A 22,830-nucleotide genomic window follows, 5' to 3' on the forward strand; every position below is an offset into this window, starting at 1 on the left:
ATTTTTCCCATTACTCCCCATTCCCATCCTCATTTCCATCTTATCCTAATTCCCATCCCCATTTTCCCCATTCCCATTCCCATTTCCATTCCCATTATTCCATTATTCCCATCTCCATTCCCGTCCTCATTCCCATCTTATCCCAATTCCCATTCCCATTTTTCCCATTCCCCTTATTCCCAACCCCATTCCCATCTTCATCCCCATTCCCATCCCCATTATTTCCATTCCCACTCTTCCCATCCCATTATCCCATTATCCCATATCCCATATCCCATTATCCCATTATCCCATATCCCATTATCCCATATCCCATTATCCCATTATCCCATATCCCATTATCCCATTCCCATTCCCATCCCCATCCCATTATTCCCATTATTCCCATTATTCCCATTATTCCCATTATTCCCACTATCCCCACCCCATTCCCATCATTCCCATCATTCCCACCCCACCATTCCTGCCATTCCCATATTCCCAGCATCATTCCCACCCCGCCATTCCCGTTATTCCCGTTGCCATTCCCATCATTCCCATCATTCCCGCCGCCATTCCCATTATTCCCGTCATTCCCACCCCGCCATTCCCGTCATTCCCGTTACCATTCCCATCATTTCCTGTTGCCATTCCCGTCATTCCTGTTGCCATTCCCGTCATTCCCACCCCATTCCTGTCATTTCCCGCCATCATTCCCATTATTCCCGTCATTCCCGTTGCCATTCCCGTCATTCCTGTTGCCATTCCCGTCATTCCCGTCATTCCCACCCCGTCATTCCTGTCATTCCCGCCGCCATTCCCGTTGCCATTCCCGCCATTCCCGTTGCCATTCCTGACGCCATTCCCATTATTCCCGTCATTCCCGTTGCCATTCCCGCCATTCCCGTTGCCATTCCTGACGCCATTCCCATTATTCCCGTCATTCCCGTTGCCATTCCCGTCATTCCCGCCACCATTCCCGCCGCCATTCCCATTATTCCCGTCATTCCCATCATTTCTCGTTGCCATTCCCGTCATTATCATTGCCATTCCCGCCGCCATTCCTGTCATTCCCGTTGCCATTCCCGTCATTCCCATTATTCCCGTCATTCCCGCCGCCATTCCCGTCATTCCCGTTGCCATTCCCGTCATTCCCATTATTCCCGTCATTCCCGTTGCCATTCCCGCCATTCCCGCTGCCATTCCCACCATTCCCACCCCATTACCACCACCATTCCTATTATTCCCGTCATTCCCATTGCCATTCCCACCATTCCCGTTGCCATTCCCGTTATTCACGTCATTCCCTCCCCGTCATTCCCGTCATTCCCACCCCGCCATTCCCGTCATTCCCGCCGCCATTCCCGTCATTCCCGCCGCCATTCCCGTCACTCCCGCTGTCATTCCCATCATTTCCCGTTGCCATTCCCGCTGCCATTCCCGTCATTCCCATTGCCATTCCCGTCATTCCCACCGCAATTCCCGCTGCCATTCCCGCCGCTGTTCCCGTCATTCCTGCCGCCATTCCCGCCATTCCCGCCATCATTCCCGTTGCCATTCCCGCTGCCATTCCCGCTGCCATTCCCGCTGCCATTCCCGTTGCCATTCCCGTTGCCATTCCCGTCATTCCCGCCGCAATTCCCGCTGCCATTCCCGCCGCTGTTCCCGTCATTCCTGCCGCCATTCCCATTGCCATTCCCGCCGTCATTCCCGTTGCCATTCCCGTTGCCATTCCCATCATTCCCGCCATCATTCCCATTGCCATTCCCGTCATTCCCGTTGCCATTCCCGCTGCCATTCCCGCCGCCATTCCCGCCGCCGCTCCCGCCGCCGTTCCCGGTTCTCTTACGCGATGGCCTCCACCATGGCCAGCCCCATGCGGATGGAGCAGGCGGCGTGGTCCTCCCGGAATTCCGGCAGCCCGCAGATGCAGTAGTAACAATCCCCCAGGATCTTGATCCGCAGCTGGTGATGCTTCTGGGAATCACCAACAACAACAACAAAAAACAAACAGCCGGAATTCCGCCCGTCCCGCCAAATTCCCAAATATCTCCAGCCCTCAAAACCCTCCCAGGAGATTTCCCATCCCCAACCCCGTTTATTCCCAATTCCAACCTCCTCCAAAATCCCCGATTTCTTTTTTTTTTTAATTTATATTTTAAATTCTATTTTTTTTTCCCGGGAATTTTTTTCCAGGAATTTATTTCCTGGGATTTTTCTCCAGGATTTTTTTCCAGGAATTTTTTTCTGGGGATTTTTTTTCCCGGGAATTTTTTTTCCCGGAATTTTTTCCAGGAATTTTTTTCCCAGGGATTTTTTTCCTGGGAATTTTTTCCTGGGAATTTTTTTCCCGGGGATTTTTTCCCAGGGATTTTTTTCCTGGGGATTTTTTTCCCGGAGATATTTTCGAGGGGATATTTTTCCCGGGGATTTTTTTTCCGGGAATTTTTTTCTGGGTATTTTTTTCCCGGGAATTTTTTTCCCGGGGAATTTTTTTCCAGGAATTTTTTCCCGGGGATTTTTTCAAGGGGATTTTCTCTTGGAATTTTTTCCAGGAATTTTTTTCCAGGAATTTTTTCCTGGGGAAATTTTTTCCAGTAATTTTTTCCCAGGGATTTTTTCCCGGGAATTTTTTTCCTGAGAATTTTTTTCCAGGAATTTTTTCCCGGGAATTCTTTTTCCAGGAATTGTTTTCCAGTAATTTTTTCCTGGGAATTTTTTTCCGGTAAATATTTCCTGGGAATTGTTTCCCGGGAATTTTTTCCCAGGAGTTTTTTTCCCAGGAAATTTTTTCCCGGGGATTTTTTCCCGGGAATTTTTTTCCCCGGGATTTTTTCCCGGGGATTGTTTTTCCCGGGGGCGGCACTCACGGCGGCCAGCTTGTCGAAGCGGGCGAAGAGCTCGTTGAGGAGCTTGACCAGCTCCTGGGCGCTGCAGGACGAGGAGAGCTGCGTGAAGCCCACGATGTCCGCAAACAGGATGCTGCCGGAACAGCCCGCACCGTCAGACCGGGATTCCCGGGATTCCCGGGATTTTACCCCAAAAAAAACCCCAAAATTTCTAATAAAAGAATTCCTGGGATTTGCTTTCCCATGGGAGGAGCCGCTCCCGGTTTGTGGGATGGGGTTTGGATTCCCAGGATAAATCATCAGGAATTCCTTCCCAAGATTCCAGCCTGAAATCCCTTTTCAGTCGATCCAGAATTCCTGGGATTTTACCCAAAAAAACCCCCAAAATTTATAATAAAAGATTCCCGGGATTTGCTTTCCCTTGGGAGGAGTTCCCGGTTTGTGGGATGGGGTTTGGATTCCCGGGATAAATCGCCGGGAATTCCAGCCTGGTCAGGAATTCCTTCCCAAGATTCCAGCCTCAGATCCCTTTTCATCCCATCCATCATCCCAGAATTCCCGGAATTCCCGGGATTTTACCCCCAAAAAATTAATTTCTAATAAAAGAATTCCCGGGATTTGTTTTCCCTTGGGAGGAGTTCCTGGTTTGTGGGATGGGGTTTGGATTCCCGAGAAAAATCATCAGGAATTCCTTCCCAAGATTCCAGCCTGAAATCCCTTTTCAGTCGATCCAGAATTCCTGGGATTTTACCCAAAAAAACCCCCAAAATTTATAATAAAAGATTCCTGGGATTTGTTTTCCCTTGGGAGGCGCTCCTGGTTTGTGGGATGGGGTTTGGATTCCTGGGATAAATCGCTGGGAATTCCAGCCTGGTCACGAATTCCTTCCCAAGATTCCAGCCTGAGATCCCTTTTCATCCCATCCATCATCCCAGAATTCCCAGAATTCCTGGGATTTTACCCCCCAAAAAATTAATTTATAATAAAAAATTCCCGGGATTTGTTTTCCCTTGGGAGGAGGCGCTCCCGGTTTGTGGGATGGGGTTTGGATTCCCGGGAAAAATGAGGAATTTTTTGGGATGGATCCGGGAATTCTTGGGAAGGTTTTTGGTGGTTCCAAACTTTCCGTGGATGCTCGCGGGGATTCGCTGGGAATTCCTTCCCAAAAATCCCAAATTTCTCCCCCTTTTCCCAAAAAATTCCAGCCCAAATCCCAAATTACTCCCTGTTTTCCAAGGAATTCCTTCCCTAATCCCAGTTCTTGCCCATTTTCCCTGGAAATTCCTTCCCAATTCCCAATTCCCAAATTTCTCCCGGTTTTTCCCAGGGAATTCCAGCCCAAATCCCAAATTCCTCCCCGTTTTTCCCGTGGAATTCCCTCCATTCCCAGCCTGGGGTTGAATCCAGCCCCATCCCAAGGGAAGGAATTTTGGGAATTCCCTGGGAATTGGGGACTCCAGGAAGGGTCTCCCTATCCCAGAATTCCATAAAAACCCCTCGGGATGGATCCGGAACATCCTGGATCCCGGAATGGCTTCAATAATTCCCAAATAATTCCCGAATAATTCCCGAAAATTCCTGAATAATTTCTGAATAATTCCCCAAAAATTCCCAAATAATTCCCCCAAAAATCCCAAATAATTCCAGAATAATTCCCAAAAAAATCCCAAATAATTCCCAAATAATTCCCCAATAATTCCCTAATAATTCCCAAAAAAATCCCGAATAATTCCAGATTCATTCCGGATCCAATCCCAGGCTGGGAATGGAGGGAATTCCCTGGGAAAACGGGGTGGGATTTGGGATTTGGGAAGGAATTCCTGGGGTATCCCAAAAAAAAAACCCCAAATCCCAGAAAATCCCTGGATTTCCTTTCCCAAATTCCATAAAAATCCCTGGGGATGGATCCGGAGTCTCCTGGATCCCAGAATCCCGGAATTCCTCGGGATGGGATCCGCGGATTCCCGACCCCATCCCATTCCCAACCCGATCCGGCTTTTCCTTGGACGCTCCCAGGGATTTTTTGGGAATTCCAGCCCAGCCGGGAATTCCTTCCCTGTCTCCTTTTCCCACTGGGAATTCTCTCCATTCCCATCTCCCCCATCCAACCCCAACCGGGGACGGCAAATCCCGGAATTCCGGGGGTGCCATTCCCGGGGTTTTTTCCCCTGTTTTTTTCACCTGGAATGTTTGGGGGTTTTTTCCCCGGAATTATTTTTTCCTGGAATTTTTTTTCCCTGGATTATTTTTTTTTTCCACGGAATTTTTTTTTTGCCAGAATTTTTTTTTCCCTGGAGTATTTTTTCCTCTGGAATTTTTTTTTCCTTGGGTTTTTTTTCCCAGAATTTTTTTTCCCTGGATTTTTTTTTCCCAGAATTCTTTTTCCCTGGAATTTTTTTTTCCCTGTTTTTTTTTTCCCTGGCATTTTTTTCCCCTGGATTTATTTTTTCCCTTGGGTTTTCTTTTTTTTCCCAGGAAATTTTTTTTCTCTGGATTTTTTTCTCCCAGAATTTTTTTCCACGGATTTTTTTTTTTTTCCCAGAATTTTTTTTCCCCCAGAATTTTTTTTTCCCTGGATTTTTTTTTTCCCCGGAATTTTTTTTTTCCCAGAATTCTTTTTCCCTGGAATTTTTTTTTCCCCGGGATTATTTTCTTTTCCCGGGATTATTTTTTTCCTGTAATTTTTCTTTCCCTTGGAGTTTTTTTTTCCCCCCAGGATTATTTTTTTCCCCTGGAATTTTTTTCCCCGGGATTATTTTTTTCCCCCGGAATTAATTTTTTTCCCTGGAATTATTTTTTCCTGGAATTTTTTTTCCCTGGATTATATTTTTTTCCCCGGAATTTTTTTTTCCCAGAATTTTTTTTCCCTGGAGTTTTTTTCCCCTGGAATTTTTTTTTTCCCCCGGGATTTTTTTTCCCCGGGATTATTTTTTTCCCCCGGAATTTTTTTTTCTCCCCGGGATTTTTTTTCTCCCTGGGATTTTTTTCCCTTCCCAATCCCGGGAATTCCCGTTCCGTGCGGACCTGACGTTCTCGTGGCGGTGCATGTACATGGTGTTGAACTGCTGCAGCTCCTTCTGGCTCGGGTCCTTCTTCATCTCCCGCAGCAGCTCCTCCGCCACGTGCTTGGGCAGGATGGACAGCATCAGCCGCTCCTGGGGGCGGAATTCCCAGCGGGAATCACCGGGAATTCCCAGCGGGAATAACGGGAATTCCCAGCGGGAATCACTGGGAATTCCCAGCAGGAATAACAGGAATTCCCAGCGGGAATCACCGGGGGAATCACCGGGAAAACCGGGAAAACACAGCGGGTTTCCCGGCAGGATGGGCAGCATCAGCCGCTCCTGAGGGGGAATTCCCAGCAGGAATTTTCCTCCCCAAAAACCGGGAATCCCGGGGACTGTGGACACCGAGCGGCTGCTCCGGGGTTTGGGAGTGTCCCAGGGAAGGTGGGAGCATCCCGGGATTGGGGTGGGATTATGGGATGGGATTGGGAATCCGTGGATCCCATCCCGAGCAATTCCGGGATTCCGGGATCCAGGATGCTCAGGATCCATCCCGAGGGATTTTTATGGAATTCTGGGATAGGGAGACCCTTCCTGGAGTCCCCAATTCCCAGGGAATTCCCAAAATTCCTTCCCTTGGGATGGGGCTGGATCCAACCCCAGGCTGGGAATGGAGGGAATTCCCTGGGAAAAGGGGGAGGGATTTGGGAAGGAATTCCCGGCTAGGCTGGAATTCCCAGAAAATCCCTGGGAGCGTCCAAGGAAAGGTTGGAGCAGCCCCGGCTGGAGGGGTTGGAAATCCATGGATCCCATCCCGAGGCATTCCCGGATCCCGTGATGGGAACAATCCCGGGAGTGAAATCGGGATCGGCACCGGGATCCCGGGGAGCTTCCCCATGGATCCGGGATGGGAACATTCCAGGCAGGATCCATCCATGGAAAAGCACTTCCGGTATCCCAAATCCCAAATCACAAATCCCAGGTCCCAAATCCCAAATTTCAGACCTCAAATCCCAAATCCCAGATCCCACATCCCAAATTTCAAATCCCAAATTTCAAATCCCAAATTTCAAATCCCAAATTTCAAATCCCTAATTTCAAATCCCATTCCCGATCCCCTTCCCAATCCCATTCCTGGCCCAATTCCCGGCCCCATTCCCATTCCCATTCCCAATCCCAATCCCATTCCTGATCCCCTTCACGATCCCATTCCCATTATTCCCATTATTCCCATTATTCCCATTATTCCCATCCCCATTGACATTTCCATTCCCATTCCCAAACCCATTCCCAGCCCCACTCCTGATCCCTTTCCTGATCCCATTCCCCATCCCCATCCCCATTATTCCCATTATTCCCATCTCCACCCCCACCATTCCCGATGACATTCCCATTCCCATTCTTCCCATTCTTCTTCCCATTCTTGCCATTGACATTCCTGGTATTCCCGATATTCCCATTATTCCCATTATCCCCACCCCCACCATTCCTGATGACATTCCTGATGCCATTCCCGATATTCCTGATATTCCCATTATTCCCATCCCCACCCCCATCATTCCCGATAACATTCCTGATGCCGTTCCCATTATTCCCATTATCCCCATTATTCCTATTATTCCCATTATCCCCACTGACATTCCCAATATTCCTGATATTCCCATTATTCCCATTATTCCCATTCCCATTGACATTCCCGATATTCCCATTATTCCCATTGACATTCCCATTATTCCCATTATTCCTATTATTCCCATTATTCCCATTCCCATTGACATTCCCGATATTTCCATTATTCCCATTATTCCCATTATCCCCACCCCAACCATTCCCATCATCCCCATTCCCATCATTCCCATCATCCCCATTCCCATCATTCCCATCATTCCCATTGACATTCCCATCATTCCCACTGACATTCCCATCATTCCCATCATTCCCATCATTCCCATCATTCCCATTATTCCCATTATTCCCATTGACATTCCCATTCCCATCATTCCCATCATTCCCATCATTCCCATCATTCCCATCATTCCCATTGATGTTCCCATTGACATTCCCATTCCCATCATTCCCATCATTCCCATCATTCCCATTGACATTCCCATCATTCCCATCATTCCCATCATTCCCATCATTCCCATTGACATTCCCATCATTCCCATCATTCCCATTATTCCCATTGACATTCCCATTGACATTCCCATTATTCCCATCATTCCCATCATTCCCATCATTCCCATTATTCCCATTGACATTCCCATTGACATTCCCATCATTCCCATCATTCCCATCATTCCCATCATTCCCATTGACATTCCCATTGACATTCCCATTGCCATTCCAATCATTCCCATCATTCCCATCATTCCCATTATTCTCATTATTCCCATTGCCATTCCCATCATTCCCATCATTCCCATCATTCCCATTATTCCCATTATTCCCATTATTCCCATTGACATTCCCATTGATATTCCCATTGACATTCCCATTGACATTCCCATCATTCCCATCATTCCCATCATTCCCATTGACATTCCCATTATCCCCATCATCCCCATGATCCCCATTATTCCCATTGCCATTCCCACCATTCCCATGATCCCCATTATTCCCATTTTTCCCATTCCCGATGCCATTCCCATTATTCCCATCGCCATTCCCATCATTCCCATCATTCCCATCGCCATTCCCACCATCCCCATCATTCCCATCGCCATTCCCACCATCCCCACCATCCCCATCATTCCCATCGCCATCCCCACCCTTCCCACCGCCGTTCCCGGCATTCCCGCTGTCGTCCCGGCCGCCGTTGCCGGCGTTCCGGCCGCGGCCGTTCCCGGCCCCCACCTGCTGCTGGCTCTGCTCCTCCAGGTTGAGTTTGACCTCCAGGGACTGCCGCGCCTCCAGGAAGGCCCTGCGGTGCTTGCGCTCCGCCATCACGTACGACATGCAGCCCACGCACAGCGCGCAGCCGAACAGCAGCGCCTGCCACAGCAGCTGACGCGACAACCACCACCACCACCACGATGATGACAACGAGGAGGCGGGGGGACGACGGAAACAACAACAACAACGGCGGGGAAACAACAACAACAATGGCGGGAAACAACAATAATGGCGGGGAAACAACAATGGCGGGAAACAACAGCAATGGTGGGAAATAACAACAACAATGGCGGGGAAACAACAACAATGGCGGGGAAACAACAATGGCGGGGAAAAAACAACAACGGCAGGGAAACAGCAATGGCGGGAAACAACAATGGCGGGAAACAACAATAATGGCGGGGAAACAACAGTGGCGGGAAACAACAGCAATGGCGGGAAACAACAACAACAATGGCGGGGAAACAACAACAATGGCGGGGAAACAACAACAATGGCGGGGAAACAACAATGGAGGGGAAACAACAACAACGGCGGGGAAACAACAACAATGGCGGGAAACAGCAACAATGGCGGGGAAACAACAGCAATGGTGGGGAAACAACAACAACGGCGGGGAAACAACAACAACAATGGCGGGAAACAACAGCAACAATGGCGGGAAACAACAACAGTGGCGGGGAAACAACAACAGTGGCGGGAAACAACAACAATGGCAGGGAAACAACAACAGTGGTGGGGAAACAACGGGAAACAACGGCGGGAAACAACGGCGGGAAAACAACAATGGTGGGAAAACAGCGGGAAACAACAGCGGGAAACAACGGCGGTAAACAATTGGAAACAACAGCAGGAAACAACGGGAAACAACGGCAGGAAAACAAAAATGGTGGGAAAACAACGGCGGGAAACAATGGGAAACAATGGCAGGAAAACAACAACAACGGCGGGAAAACAACGGGAAACAATGGCGGGAAAACAACAGCGGTGGAAAAACAACGGTGGGAGAACAACAATGGTGGGAAACAACAGCAGGAAAACAACAACAGCGGGAAAACAACGGTGGGAAAACAACAACAACAGTGGGGGAACAACAACAGTGGGGAAACAACGGGAAACAATGGGAAAGAACGGGAAACAACAGGAAACAATGGGGAAACAATGGGAAACAATGGGGAACAATGGGGAACAATGGGGAACAATGGGAAACAATGGGAAATAATGGGAAACAACGGGAAACAATGGGAAACAATGGGAAAGAACGGGAAACAATGGGAAACAATGGGAAACAACAGGAAACAATGGGAAACAACAGCAGGAAAACAACAACAACAACGGGAAACAACAATGGCAGAAAATGGGAAACGACAACAGGAAACAACGGGAAATGGCGACGGGAAAACAACAACAGTGGGAAACGGGAAATGACAATGGGAAACAGCAGCGGGAAACGGGAAACAACAGCAGGAAACAACAATGGGAAATGGCAACGGGAACGGGAGACAGCAGGGAACAACAACGGGAAACAACAGCGGGAAACGGCAACAGGAAAGAGCAATGGGAACAGGAAACAACGGCAACGGGAAACAACGGCAGGAAATAATGGGAAACAACAGGAAACAACGGTGTGAAACAACGGCAATGGGAAACAACAGCGGGAAACGGCAACGGGAAACGGCAACGGGAAACGGCAACGGGAAACGGCAACGGGAAACAACGGTGGGAAACAACAGGAAACAACAGGAAACAGTGGGAAACGGGAAAACACACACGTATCATATCCCAGGATTCACGGGGGGTGTTCCAGGGGGGAGTCCGGGGGTTCTGGGAGTCCAGGGAGATCAGGAGTCTGGGATTTCGGGAGTCTGGGAGTTTGGGATTCTGGGAGTTCGGGATTCTGGAATTTCGGGATTCTGGGAGTTCGGGAATTCGGGATTTCGGGATTCTGGGGTTCAGGGATTCTGGGAGTTTGGGTGTCCAGGAGTAGGGGGTCGGGATTTGGGAGTTGTTGGGATTTGGGATTCAGGAGTTGGGATTTGGGAGCTGGGATTCAGGATCGCCCCACAGACAGGGACAAACGGCTGGAATTTGGGATCGTGGGATATTTGGGAAAAACCATCAGAAATTTGGGATCCCGGGACAGTCAGGGACAAACAGCCGGAATTCGGGATCGCCCCACGGACGGGGACAAACGGCTGGGATTTGGGATCGTGGGATATCTGGGAATAAACAACGGGAATTTGGGATCGTGGGATATCTGGGAATAAACAACGGGAATTTGGGATCGTGGGATATACAGGAAGAACCATCAGAAATTTGGGATCGTGGGATATTTGCGCAGAACCAGCGGGAATTCGGGATCACGGGATATTCCGAATAAAAACAAGAATTTGGGATCTCGGGATCTTTGGGAAACCCAGCGGGAATTCGGGATCCCGGGGAATTCGGGATGCCAGAGCAGGAATTCCGGGATGAGCGGAGCCGATCCTTGTTAAAATCCCGGAAAAAAAACCCAAAACCACGACCCCCCCCCATCCCAATTTTGGGGGCCAATTCCAGGAATTCCTGTGGGAAAAGCGGCTCCCGGAGCATCCCGAGGGATTCCCGGGGATCAAAGTCCCGGAGATGTTTTGGAAAAAGGCGGCAGCCGGGGGATCCCGGGGGATTCCGGGGGATCCCGGGGGATCCCGGGCAGCGGCTCCGAGCGCCGTTCCCTGGGAATTGCAGAGCTTGGAGCAAAGGAAAACCGGGAAAACAGGGCCTGGCTCCGGATCCTGGGATTTGGGGGTTCTCTGGAACGGCCGGAAAGTCGGGAATGCTCCAGGTCCTTCCCGCCGGGAATGTCAGGGTCAGTGCGGGGGATCCATGGGATGGATCCTGATCCGTGGGGTGGATCCTGATCCGTGGGATGGATCCTGATCCCGGGGATTGGATCCTGGTCCCAGGGATTGGATCCTGGTCCTAGAGATCAGACCCTGATCCCATGAATCAGATCCTGTCCCCATGGATTGGATCCTGATCCCAGGGATTGGATCCTGATCCGTGGGGTGGATCCTGATCCGTGGGGTGGATCCTGATCCCAGGGATTGGATCCTGATCCGTGGGGTGGATCCTGATCCGTGGGGTGGATCCTGATCCCAGGGATTGGATCCTGGTCCCAGAGATCTCATGGATTGGCTGGATTGGATCCTGATCCCACAGATCAGACCCTGATCCCATGAATCAGATCCTGTCCCCATGGATTGGATCCTGATCCCAGGGATTGGATCCTGAACCCAGAGCCTGGATCCTGTTCCCAGGGATTGGATCCTGCTCCAATGGATCAGATCCCATTCCCAGGGATCAGATCCCATTCCCATGGATCAGATCCCATTCCCTGGACATGGAGATGGCGACAGATCCCAAAACAGATCCCTAAATCCCCTGGGAGCATCCCAAGGCCGGATCCCGCTCCAGGCCCAACCGGGAATTCCCGGGAATCGCCCGGATCTGTCCGGAGGCGGCAACGGAGGAGAAACCCCGGGAGGGAACGGAGCCGAATGCTGCAAATCCCGGGAATGCTGAAAATCCCGGGAATGCTGCAAATCCCGGGAATTCACTCGCCACATCCCATTCCAGCTGCGCTTCCAGCTGCTTTTCCGTGATTCTTATCCCAAAAAAAACCTCTCCCGGTGAGTCACGAGCTCCAAGCACTTCCCGGATGCCAAATTCTGCGGGAAAAGCTCCGATCCCAGACCCCAAAATCCTGTGGGAAAAGCTCCGGTCCCAAATCCCAAATCCTGTGGGAAAAAGTCTGATCCAAGATCCCAAATTCTGCAGGAAAAGCTCCGATCCCAAATCCCAAATCCTGCGGGAAAAGCTCCAATCCCAAATCCCCAAATCTGTGGGAAAAGCTCTGATCCCAAATCTCAAATCCCATGGGGAAAGCTCCAATCCCAAATCCCAAATTTTACGGGAATAGCTCCAATCCCAAATCCCAAATCTTGCAGGGAAAGCTCCAATCCCAAATCCCAAATCTTGCAGGAAAAACTCAGATCCCAAACCCCAAAATCCTGTGGGAAAAGCTCCGATCCCAAATCCCAAATCCTGTGGGAAAAAGTCTGATCCAAGATCCCAAATTCTGCAGGAAAAGCTCAGATCCCAAATCCCAAATTCAGTGGGAAAAGCTCCAATATGGAGGAGATCCCAAATCCCAAATCCTGTGGGAAAATTCCAATCCCAAATCCTAAACTCTGTGGGAAAAGCTCCGATCCCAAATCCTGCAGTAAAATTCCTATCCCAAATCCCAAATCCTGTGGGAAAGGCTCTGATCCCAAATCCCAAATTTTACACGAATAACTCTGATCCCAAATCCCAAAATCTGTGGGAAAAAGTCTGATCCCAAATCCCAAAATCCTGTGGGAAAATTCCAATCCCAGATCCCCAGTTTTGCGGGAAAAGCTCCCATCTTGGATCCCGAATTTTACAGGAATAGCTCCGATCCCAAATCCTGCAGGAAAATTCCTATCCCAAATCCCAAATCCTGCGGGAAAATCTCTGATCCCAGATCCCAAATCCCGTGGGAAAATCTCCAATCCCGGATCCCAAATTCTGCGGGAAAAGCTCAGATCCCAGATCCCAAATTCTGCGGGAAAAACTCCAACATGGAGGAGATCCCAAATCCCAAAATCTGTGGGAAAAGCTCTGATCCCAAATCCTGCGGGAAAAGCTCCGATCCCAAATCCCCAAATCCTGCAGGAAAAGCTCCGATCCCAGATCCCAAATCCTGCAGGAAAAGCTCCGATCCCAAATCCCAAATCCTGCAGGAAAAGCTCCGATCCCAGATCCCAAATCCCGTGGGAAAAGCTCCCATCCCAAATCCCGTGGGAAAAGCTCCGATCCCAAATCCCAAATCCCATGGGAAAAGCTCCCATCCCAAATCCCATGGGAAAATCTCCCATCCCAGTCCCTCAGGAATTCCCCCGTTTATTCCCAGCTTTGCCATTCCCAAGGTTTTCCCAGCTCCGGAATCTCCGGAATCTCCGGTCCCGGGCAATGATTAACCCGCAGCCGGCCCGGCCGGATATTCCCGCTTTTCCCAAATCCCAGCCCGGGATTGGGATCTTCCCTCTCCAAGCCAGCAGGAAAAACCGGGAATGCGGCCGGAACGCCGGGATTTCTCCAAGTTTTTATCCCAAAAATACGGAAAAATTGGGATTTCCGTGCTTTTTCCGGCTGCGTTTTCCCAAACTCCCGGCGCCACCTCCACATTCCTAAATTATCCCAAAAAAAACGGGAATAAATTCCCACTTTTTCCTGATTATTTAGGCCTGGAGCTGATCCAGGGAATCCCAAATTCCCACAGGGACCTTCCTTCCCGTGGGATTTTCCCGGGAATTTTCCATCTCCGGGTTTTTTTTCCCCCCCCCTCCCCAGATCCCGATCTTGGAAAAGCTCCGGAATATCCATGGGGAAAAGTTTGGGATTTGGCCAAGGCAGGGAATTCCTGGATTTTTGGGTGTTTTCCCGGGAAAAGTTTGGGATTTGGAATTCGGGCTCATCCCTGAGGCCACGTTTGGGATCGGGGAGGAAATTCCATCCCGAAAAATCCCCGGAAAATGGGAATCGCCGAGGAATCTGGGAATGGATCCCGGTTTTTTTCCTCTTGGGAAAGCTCCCGGGACGCCGGGATGCTGCCGCCGCATTCCGGAGATTTTTTGGGAATTTTTTGGGAATTTTTGGTCCCCAATGGAGTTCATGGATAACTCATGGATAATTCATGGATAATCCATGGATAACCCAGGGATAAATCATGGATAATCCATGGATAACCCAGGGATAATTCATGGATAACCCATGGATAACCCGGGGATAATCCATGGATAATTCACGGATAATCCACGGAAAAATCATAGACAATGCCTGGATAACTCATGGAAAATCATGGATAACCCATGGATAATCCGTGGATAAATCATGGATAAATTATGGACAACCCATGGATAATTCATGGATAACCCAGGGATAATCCGTGGATAAATCACGGATAATCCATGGATAACTCCTGGATAACCCATGGAAAACTCGTGGAAAACTCGTGGAAAGCCCCTGGAAACCCCAAGCACGGCCGCTCCCTTCCCTTCTCAGCCCACTCCCAGCCCATTCCTGCCATTCCCATTCCATTCCCACCATTCCCATTCCCAGTTTTTTCCTCACCTGCCTGCCCAGCCCTGCTCCATCCCCGGAATCCCATCCCATTCCCATTCCCATTATTCCCATTCCCCTTATTCCCACCTTTCCCATTGTTATTCCAGTTATTCCTTCACCTGCCTGCCCAATCCCGCTCCATCCATGGAATCCTATCTCATTATTCCCATTCCGTTCCCATTATTCCCACCATTCCCATTATTCCCATTCCCGTTTTTTCCTCACCTGCCTGCCCAATCCCGCTCCATCCATGGAATCCCATCCCATTCCCATTCCATTATTCTGATTATTCCCATTATTCCCACCATTCCCGTTTTTCCCTCACCTGCCTGTCCAGCCCCGCTCCATCCATGGAATCCCGTCCCATTCCCATTCCCATTATTCCCATTCCCCTTATTCCCACCTTTCCCATTGTTATTCCAGTTTTTCCCTCACCTGCCTGCCCAATCCCGCTCCATCCCTGGAATCCCGTCCCATTCCCATTCCCATTCCCACCGTTCCCATCACCGGAATTCCCGTTATTCCCACCATTCCCACCATCCCCATCGTCATCCCCTCACCTGCCTGCCCAGCCCCACTCCATCCCCAGGCTCCCATTCCCATTCCCATTCCCATTCCCATTCCCACCATTCCCATTCCCATTATCCCCTCACCTGCCGGCCCAGCCCCGCTCCATCCCCGGAATTCCCGTTATTCCCATTATCCCCATTCCCATTCCCATTATTCCCACCATTCCCACCGTCATCCCCTCACCTGCCGGCCCAGCCCCGCTCCATCCCCGGGCTCCCATTCCCATTCCCATTCCCATTCCCACCATTCCCATTCTCCCCTCACCTGCCGGCCCAGCCCCGCTCCATCCCCGGGCTCCCATCCCATCCCATCCCATCCCATCCCATCCCATCCCATCCCATCCCATCCCATCCCATCCCATTCCCACCATTCCCATTCTCCCCTCACCTGCTGGCCCAGCCCCGCTCCATCCCCGGGCTCCCATCCCATTCCCATTCCCATTCCCATTCCCATTCCCATTCCCATTCCCATTCCCATTCCCATTCCCACCATTCCCATTATCCCTCACCTGCCTGCCCAGCCCCGCTCCATCCCCGGAATTCCCATTATTCCCATTATTCCCACCATTCCCACTATCCCCTCACCTGCCAGCCCAGCTCCGCTCCATCCCGGGGCTCCCATCCCATTCCCATTCCCATTCCCATTCCCATTCCCATTCCCATTCCCATTCCCATTCCCATTCCCATTCCCGTTATTCCCATTCTCCCCTCACCTGCCGGCCCAGCCCCGCTCCATCCCCGGGCTCCCATTCCCATTCCCATTCCCATTCCCATTCCCATTCCCATTCCCATTCCCATTATTCCCATTCCCGTTATTCCCACCATTCCCACCGTCATCCCCTCCTCACCTGCCGGCCCAGCCCCGCTCCATCCCCGGGCTCCCATCCCATTCCCATTCCCATTCCCATTCCCATTCCCACCATTCCCATTGTTTTTCCCCTCACCTGCCGGCCCAGCCCCGCTCCATCCCCGGAATTCCCGTTATTCCCATTATCCCCATTCCCATTCCCATTATCCCCTCACCTGCCGGCCCAGCCCCGCTCCATCCCCGGGCTCCCATCCCATTCCCATTCCCATTCCCATTCCCATTCTCATTCCCATTATTCCCGTTATTCCCACCATTCCCATTGTTTTTCCCCTCACCTGCCGGCCCAGCCCCGCTCCATCCCCGGGCTCCCATCCCATCCCATTCCCATTCCCATTATTTTTCCCCTCACCTGCCGGCCCAGCCCCGCTCCATCCCCGGAATCCCGTCCCATTCCCATTCCCATTCCCACCATTCCCACCATTCCCATTCCCATTGTTTTTCCCCTCACCTGCTGGCCCAGCCCCGCTCCATCCCCGGAATTCCCATTATTCCCATTATTCCCACCATTCCCATTCTCCCCTCACCTGCCGGCCCAGCCCCGCTCCATCCCCGGGCCCCGTCTCCCTGCGGGCGGCGGCGCTGCCCAGCATCAGCAGGGCGTGCCCGCCGCAGGAGGCGGCCGCCAGCAGCAGGATCCGCGCCAGCCGCAGCGGCAGCGTCAGGAAGCAGGAGAAGGCGAAGAACGCCTGCCACCCCGCCGCGTCCACCGCCTGCGGGAAAACCCTCTGCAGCTCCAGCCCCAGCAACCCCCAGAGCTGCGCCACGATCAGCGCCCACAGCGCTCCGGGCAGGAACCGCTGCGAAAAGCGCTCCGGGAGCAGCCGGGATTTGAGGAGGAGGAAGAGGGAACCGTGAGCCACCAGCGCCGCCAGCGCCGCCAGCGCCGGGAAAAGCTTTTCCATGCGGGAAAAGCCGGCGCACATTCCCAGGATGTAGCAGTCGAAGAGGGCGGCGAACACCAGCAGCACCAGCAGCGTCTCGTGGCGCTGGCGGCGGAAATAAGTCTGGTAGAGCTTTTCCAGGGATTCCGGGGAGAAGGAAAAACGCCGGGAATGCGGCAGGCAGGGGCAGCGGGGAGCCGGGGATTCCTGGGAGCGGCGGATCCCGGAGCCCTCGGGATCGGATGGGAAACTCCAGGAATAATCGGCGGAGTGCTCGGCGGAGAATTCCGGCTCGGAGAAGGCGCGGGGCATCCTGGAGGGGTTTTTTTTGGGGGGGATTTTCGGGGTTTTTTGGGGGATTTTCGGGGTTTTTTTGGGGTTCTCCGGGTTTTTTTGGGGGATGATCAGAGAAGCGGCATCGCCGTCCTGAGGGGCCTTTCCCGGGAAAACGCCGGGATCGGGAATTGCTGGAGGAGAGGAGGGAGAGGCCGGGATTCCCGCTTGATTCCCGCTTTATTCCCGGTTTATTCCTGCTTGATTCCCGGTTTATTCCCGCTTTATTCCCGCTTGATTCCCGCTTGATTCCCGCTTGATTCCCGCTTGATTCCCGGTTTATTCCTGCTTGATTTACCGGTTTATTCCCGCTTTATTCCCGCTTGATTCCCGCTTGATTCCCGCTTTATTCCCGCTTTATTCCTGCTTGATTCCCGGTTTATTCCCGCTTGATTCCCGGTTTATTCCCGGCCGATTCCCGGTTTATTCCTGGTTTATTCCCGCTTGATTTCCCGGTTTATTCCTGGCCGATTCCCGGTTTATTCCCGGTTTATTCCTGCTTGTTTTCCCGGTTTATTTCCCGGCTGATTCCCGGTTTATTCCCGGTACCTTCCCGGCTCTTTTCCAACCGATTCCCGGTTCCTTCCCAGTTTATTCCCGGCTGATTCCCGGCCCGATTTCCTCTTAATTCCCGGTTTATTTCCTGCTGGATTCCCGCTTGATTCCCGGTTTATTCCCGGCTGGATTCCCGCTTGATTCCCGGTTTATTCCCCGTTTATTCCCGGTTGATTTCCCGGCTGATTCCCGGCTGATTTCTCGGCTGATTTTCCGGTTTTTTCCCGGCTGATTTCCCGCTTGATTCCCGGTTTATTCCCGGTTGAATTCCCTCTTGATTCCCGGTTTATTCCCGGCCGATTCCCGGTTGATTCCCGGTTTATTCCCGGCTGGATTCCCGGTTTGCTCCCGCTTGATTCCCGCTTGATTCCCGGTTTATTCCCGGTTGATTCCCGGCCGATTCCCGGTTGATTCCCGGTTTATTCCCAGTTGATTCCCGGTTTATTCCCGGTTGAATTCCCGGTTGAATTCCCGGTTTGCTCCCAGTTTATTCCCGGTTTATTCCTGGTTTGCTCCCGGTTGAATTCCCGGTTGATTCCCGGTTGATTCCCGGCTGATTCCCGGTTTATTCCCGGCCGATTCCCGCTTGATTCCCGCTTGATTCCCGGCTGATTCCCGCTTGATTCCCGCTTGATTCCCGGTTGAATTCCCGGTTTATTCCCGGTTGAATTCCCGCTTGATTCCCGGTTTGCTCCCGGTTGAATTCCCGGTTGAATTCCCGGTTTATTCCCGGTTTATTCCCGGTTTATTCCCGGTTTATTCCCGGTTTATTCCCGCTTTGCCCCCGCGGCCGCTCCTTTTCCCGGCCGGTGCGGCTTTCCCAGCTTTCCCAGCTCCTTCCCGGAGATGTCGCGATGCCTCCCCCGCTCCTCCTTCCCGAGATTCCCGCCGGATTCCCGACGGATTCCCGGGAAAATTCCCGATGGATGCGGGAGAGAACCCAGGGATGCGATCCCGCCCCTCATCCTCCTCCCGGAAAAGCTCGGGATGGAGGCAGGAAAAGCGGGAATGGCTTTTCCAGGGATTTTTTTTTTTGGGCGGTCCCGCCTCCCCTCGTAACCCTCTCGCTGCCGGGAAAAACCGGGAGGAAATTCCCCAGGGAATTCTGACCCAAATCCCAAATTTCTCCCCGTTTTTCTCAGGGAAATTCCGGCCCAATTCCCAAATTCCACCCAATTTTTCCCAGGGAATTCCAGCCCAAATCCCAAATTTTTCCCCGTTTTTCCCAGGGAATTCCCTCCATTCCCAGCCTGGGGTTGGATCCAGCCCCATCCCAAGGGAAGGAATTTTGGGAATTCCCTGGGAATTGGGGACTCCAGGAAGGGTCTCCCTATCCCAGAATTCCATAAAAATCCCTCGGGATGGATCCGGAGCCTCCTGGATCCCGGAATGGCTTCAATAATTCCCAAATAATTCCCAATTAATTCCAGAATAATTCTCAAATAATTCCCAAATAATTCCCAAATAATTTTCGAATAATTCCCAAATAATTCCCGAATAATTCCCAAATAATTCCCCAATAATTCCCAATTAATTCCAGAATAATTCTCAAATAATTCCCAAATAATTCCAAAAAAATTCCCAAAGAATTCTCGAATAATTTCTGAATAATTCCCCAAAAATTCCCAAATAATTACTGAATAATTCCCAAATAATTCCCCAATAATTCCCAAACAATTCCCGAATAATTCCCGAATAATTCGCGAAAAATTCCAGAATAATTCCCAGATAATTCCTGAATAATTAAAAAAAAATCCCAAGTAATTCCCGAATAATTCCCAAATAATTCCCGAATAATTCTCAAATAATTCCAGAATAATTCCCGAATAATTCCCAAATGTTTCCCGAATATTTCCCCAGTAATTCCCAAACAATTCCCCGCTGATTCCCAAATAATTCCCCAAAAATTCCCAAATAATTCTCAAATAATTCCTGAATAATTCCCGAATAATTTTCAAATAATTCCAGAATAATTCCCAAAAATTCCAGAATAATTCCCAAATATTTCCCCAGTAATTCCCAAACAATTCCCTGCTGATTCCCAAATAATTCCCAAACAATTCCCGAAAAATTCCCAAATAATTCCTGAATAATTCCCGAATAATTCCAGAATAATTCCCAGATAATTCCTGAATAATTAAAAAAAAAAATCCCAAATAATTCCCCAATAATTCCAGGTTCATTCCGGATCCAATCCCAGGCTGGGAATGGAGGGAATTCCCTGGGAAAACGGGGAGGGATTTGGGATTTGGGAAGGAATTCCTGGGGTATCCCAAAAAAAAACCCAAATCCCAGAAAATCCCTGGATTTCCTTTCCCAAATTCCATAAAAATCCCCCAAAATCCCAGTAATTCCCAGAAAGTCTCAATAAATCAAATTAAATCCGGATAATTAAAAAAAAAAAATCCTAATAAATCAAATTAAATCTCAGTAATTCCCAAAAAAAGTCCCAATAATTCCCAATAAATCCCAAAAAAATCCCAATAATTCCCCATAAATCCCAATAATTCCCAGAAAGTCCCAATAATTCCCAATAAATCCCAATAAATCCCGATAATTCCCAAATAATCCCCCAAAATCTCAATAAATCCCAAAAAATCCAAATAATTCTCAATTAATCCAAATAATTCCCAAAAAAACTCAATAAATCCCAAAAAAAATCCCAATAATTCCCAAAAACCCCCCCCAAAAATCCCAATAAATCCAAATAATTCTTAATTAATAAAAAAAAAATCCCAGGAATTCCAAAAAAATTCCCCAAAATCCCAGGAATTCCCAATAAATCCAAATAAATCCCCCAAAATCCCAATAAATCCCGAAATAACCCCTAAAATCCCAATAAATCCAAAAGAAATCCCAAAAATTCCCAATAATTCCCAATAAATCCCAAAAAATCCCAGTAATTCCCAATAAATCCCAATAAATTCCCATTAAACCCCAAAAATTCCCAATAAAACCCAAATAATTCCCAAATAATTCCCAATAATTCCCAAAAAATCCCCAAAAAGTCAATAATTCCAAAAAAATCCCCAAAAAATCCCAGTAATTCCCAATAAATCCCAATAAATTCCCAGTAAAACCCAAATAATTCCCAAATAATTCCCAATAATTCCCAATAATTCCCAATAATTCCCAAATAATTCCCAATAATTCCCAAAAAATCCCCAAAAATCCCCAAAATTCCAATAATTCCCAATAAATCCCAAAAAATCCCAGTAATTCCCAATAAATCCCAATAAATTCCCAGTAAACCCCAAAAATTCCCAATAAATCCCAAATAATTCCCAAATAATTCCCAATAATTCCCAAAAAATCCCAATAATTCCAAAAAAATCCCAAGAATTCCCAAGAAATCCCAAAAAATCCCAGTAATACTCAATAAATAGCAATAAATTCCCAGTAAATCCCAAAAATTCCCAAAAAATCCCAAATAATTCCCAATAATTCCCAAATAATTCCCAATAATTCCCAAATAATTCCCAATAATTCCCAAATAATTCCCAAAAATCCCAAAGATGTCAATAATTCCCAAAAAAATCCCCAAAAAATCCGAGTAATTCCCAATAAATCCCAATAAATTCCCAGCAAACCCCAAAAATTCCCAATAATTCAAAAAAATTCCCAAAAATAAAAAAAAATCCCAATAAACTCCAATAAATCCCAAAAATTCCCAATAATTCCCAATAAATCCCAAAAAATCTCAGTAATTCCCAATAAATCCCAATAAATTCCCATTAAACCCCAAAAATTCCCAATAAAACCCAAATAATTCCCAAATAATTCCCAATAATTCCCAAAAAATCCCCAAAAATCCCCAAAATCCCAAGAATTCCCAAAAAAATCCCAAAAAAATCCCAGTAATTCCCAATAAATCCCAATAAATTCCCAGTAAACCCCAAAAATTCCCAATAATTCCCAGAAAATTCCCAAAAAATAAAAAAAAATCCCAATAAATCCCAAAAATTCCCAATAATTCCAAAAAAATCCCAAAAAATCAAAAAAATTCCAGTAATTCCCAATAAATTTCCAGTAAACCCCAAAAATTCCCAATAAAACCCAATAATTCCCAAAAAATAAAAAAAACCACCAATAAATCCCAATAAATCCCAATAAATCCTGAATAATTCCCCCCAAAAAATCCCAAAAAATCCCAGTAATTCCCAATAATCCCCAAAAAATCCCAGTAATTCCCAATAAATCCCAATAAATTCCCAGTAAACCCCAAAAATTCCCAATAATTCCAAAAAATTCCCAAAAATAAAAAAAAAAATCCCAATAAACCCAAAAAAATCCCAAAAATTCCCAATAATTCCCAATAAATCCCAAATAATTCCCAATAATTCCCAAAAAATTCCCCCCCCAAAAAAATCCCAATAATTCCCAATAAATCCCAAATAATTCCCAAGAATTTCCAAAAAATTCCCAATAAAACCCAAATAATTCCCAAATAATTCCCAAATAATTCTCAATAATTCCCAAAAAATTCCCAAAAAATAAAAAAAAAAATCCCAATAAACCCAAAAAACCCCAAAAATTCCCAATAAATCCCAATAAATCCCAAATAATTCCCAAATAATTCCCAATAATTCCCAAATAATTCCCAATAATTCCCAAATAATTCCCCAAAAATAAAAAAAAAATCCCAATAATTCCCAATAAATCCCAAATAATTCCCAATAATTCCCAAATAATTCCCAATAATTCCCAATA

General features: G+C 48.6%; 1 protein-coding gene across 5 annotated transcripts in view; it reads right to left on the minus strand.

Moving 5' to 3' along the window:
- ADCY3 (adenylate cyclase 3) overlaps positions 1-20,571 on the minus strand; it is a 50,130-nt gene extending 29,559 nt beyond the window's left edge. Inside the window, exons 1-6 of one of the 5 annotated variants that reach the window (XM_086875399.1) lie at positions 17,864-20,563; positions 16,876-17,809; positions 8,690-8,839; positions 5,853-5,983; positions 2,850-2,961; positions 1,829-1,956 (exon numbers count right to left, since the gene is read on the minus strand). In XM_086875399.1, the coding sequence (XP_086731525.1) occupies positions 1,829-1,956; positions 2,850-2,961; positions 5,853-5,983; positions 8,690-8,839; positions 16,876-17,544 (1,190 nt within the window). In that variant the 5' untranslated portion in view covers positions 17,545-17,809; positions 17,864-20,563. Of the gene's footprint in view, positions 1-1,828; positions 1,957-2,849; positions 2,962-5,852; positions 5,984-8,689; positions 8,840-15,567; positions 15,591-16,875 lie in introns of those variants that run through there. The other 4 variants (XM_086875398.1, XM_086875400.1, XM_086875403.1 and 1 more) reach the window with 4 other exon arrangements.
- Between the last annotated feature and the right edge of the window lie 2,259 nt (positions 20,572-22,830).

Source organism: Cyanistes caeruleus, chromosome 2 (assembly GCF_971803275.1).
Source record: "Cyanistes caeruleus chromosome 2, bCyaCae1.hap1.1, whole genome shotgun sequence".
In the NCBI taxonomy this organism is placed as follows: domain Eukaryota; kingdom Metazoa; phylum Chordata; class Aves; order Passeriformes; family Paridae; genus Cyanistes; species Cyanistes caeruleus.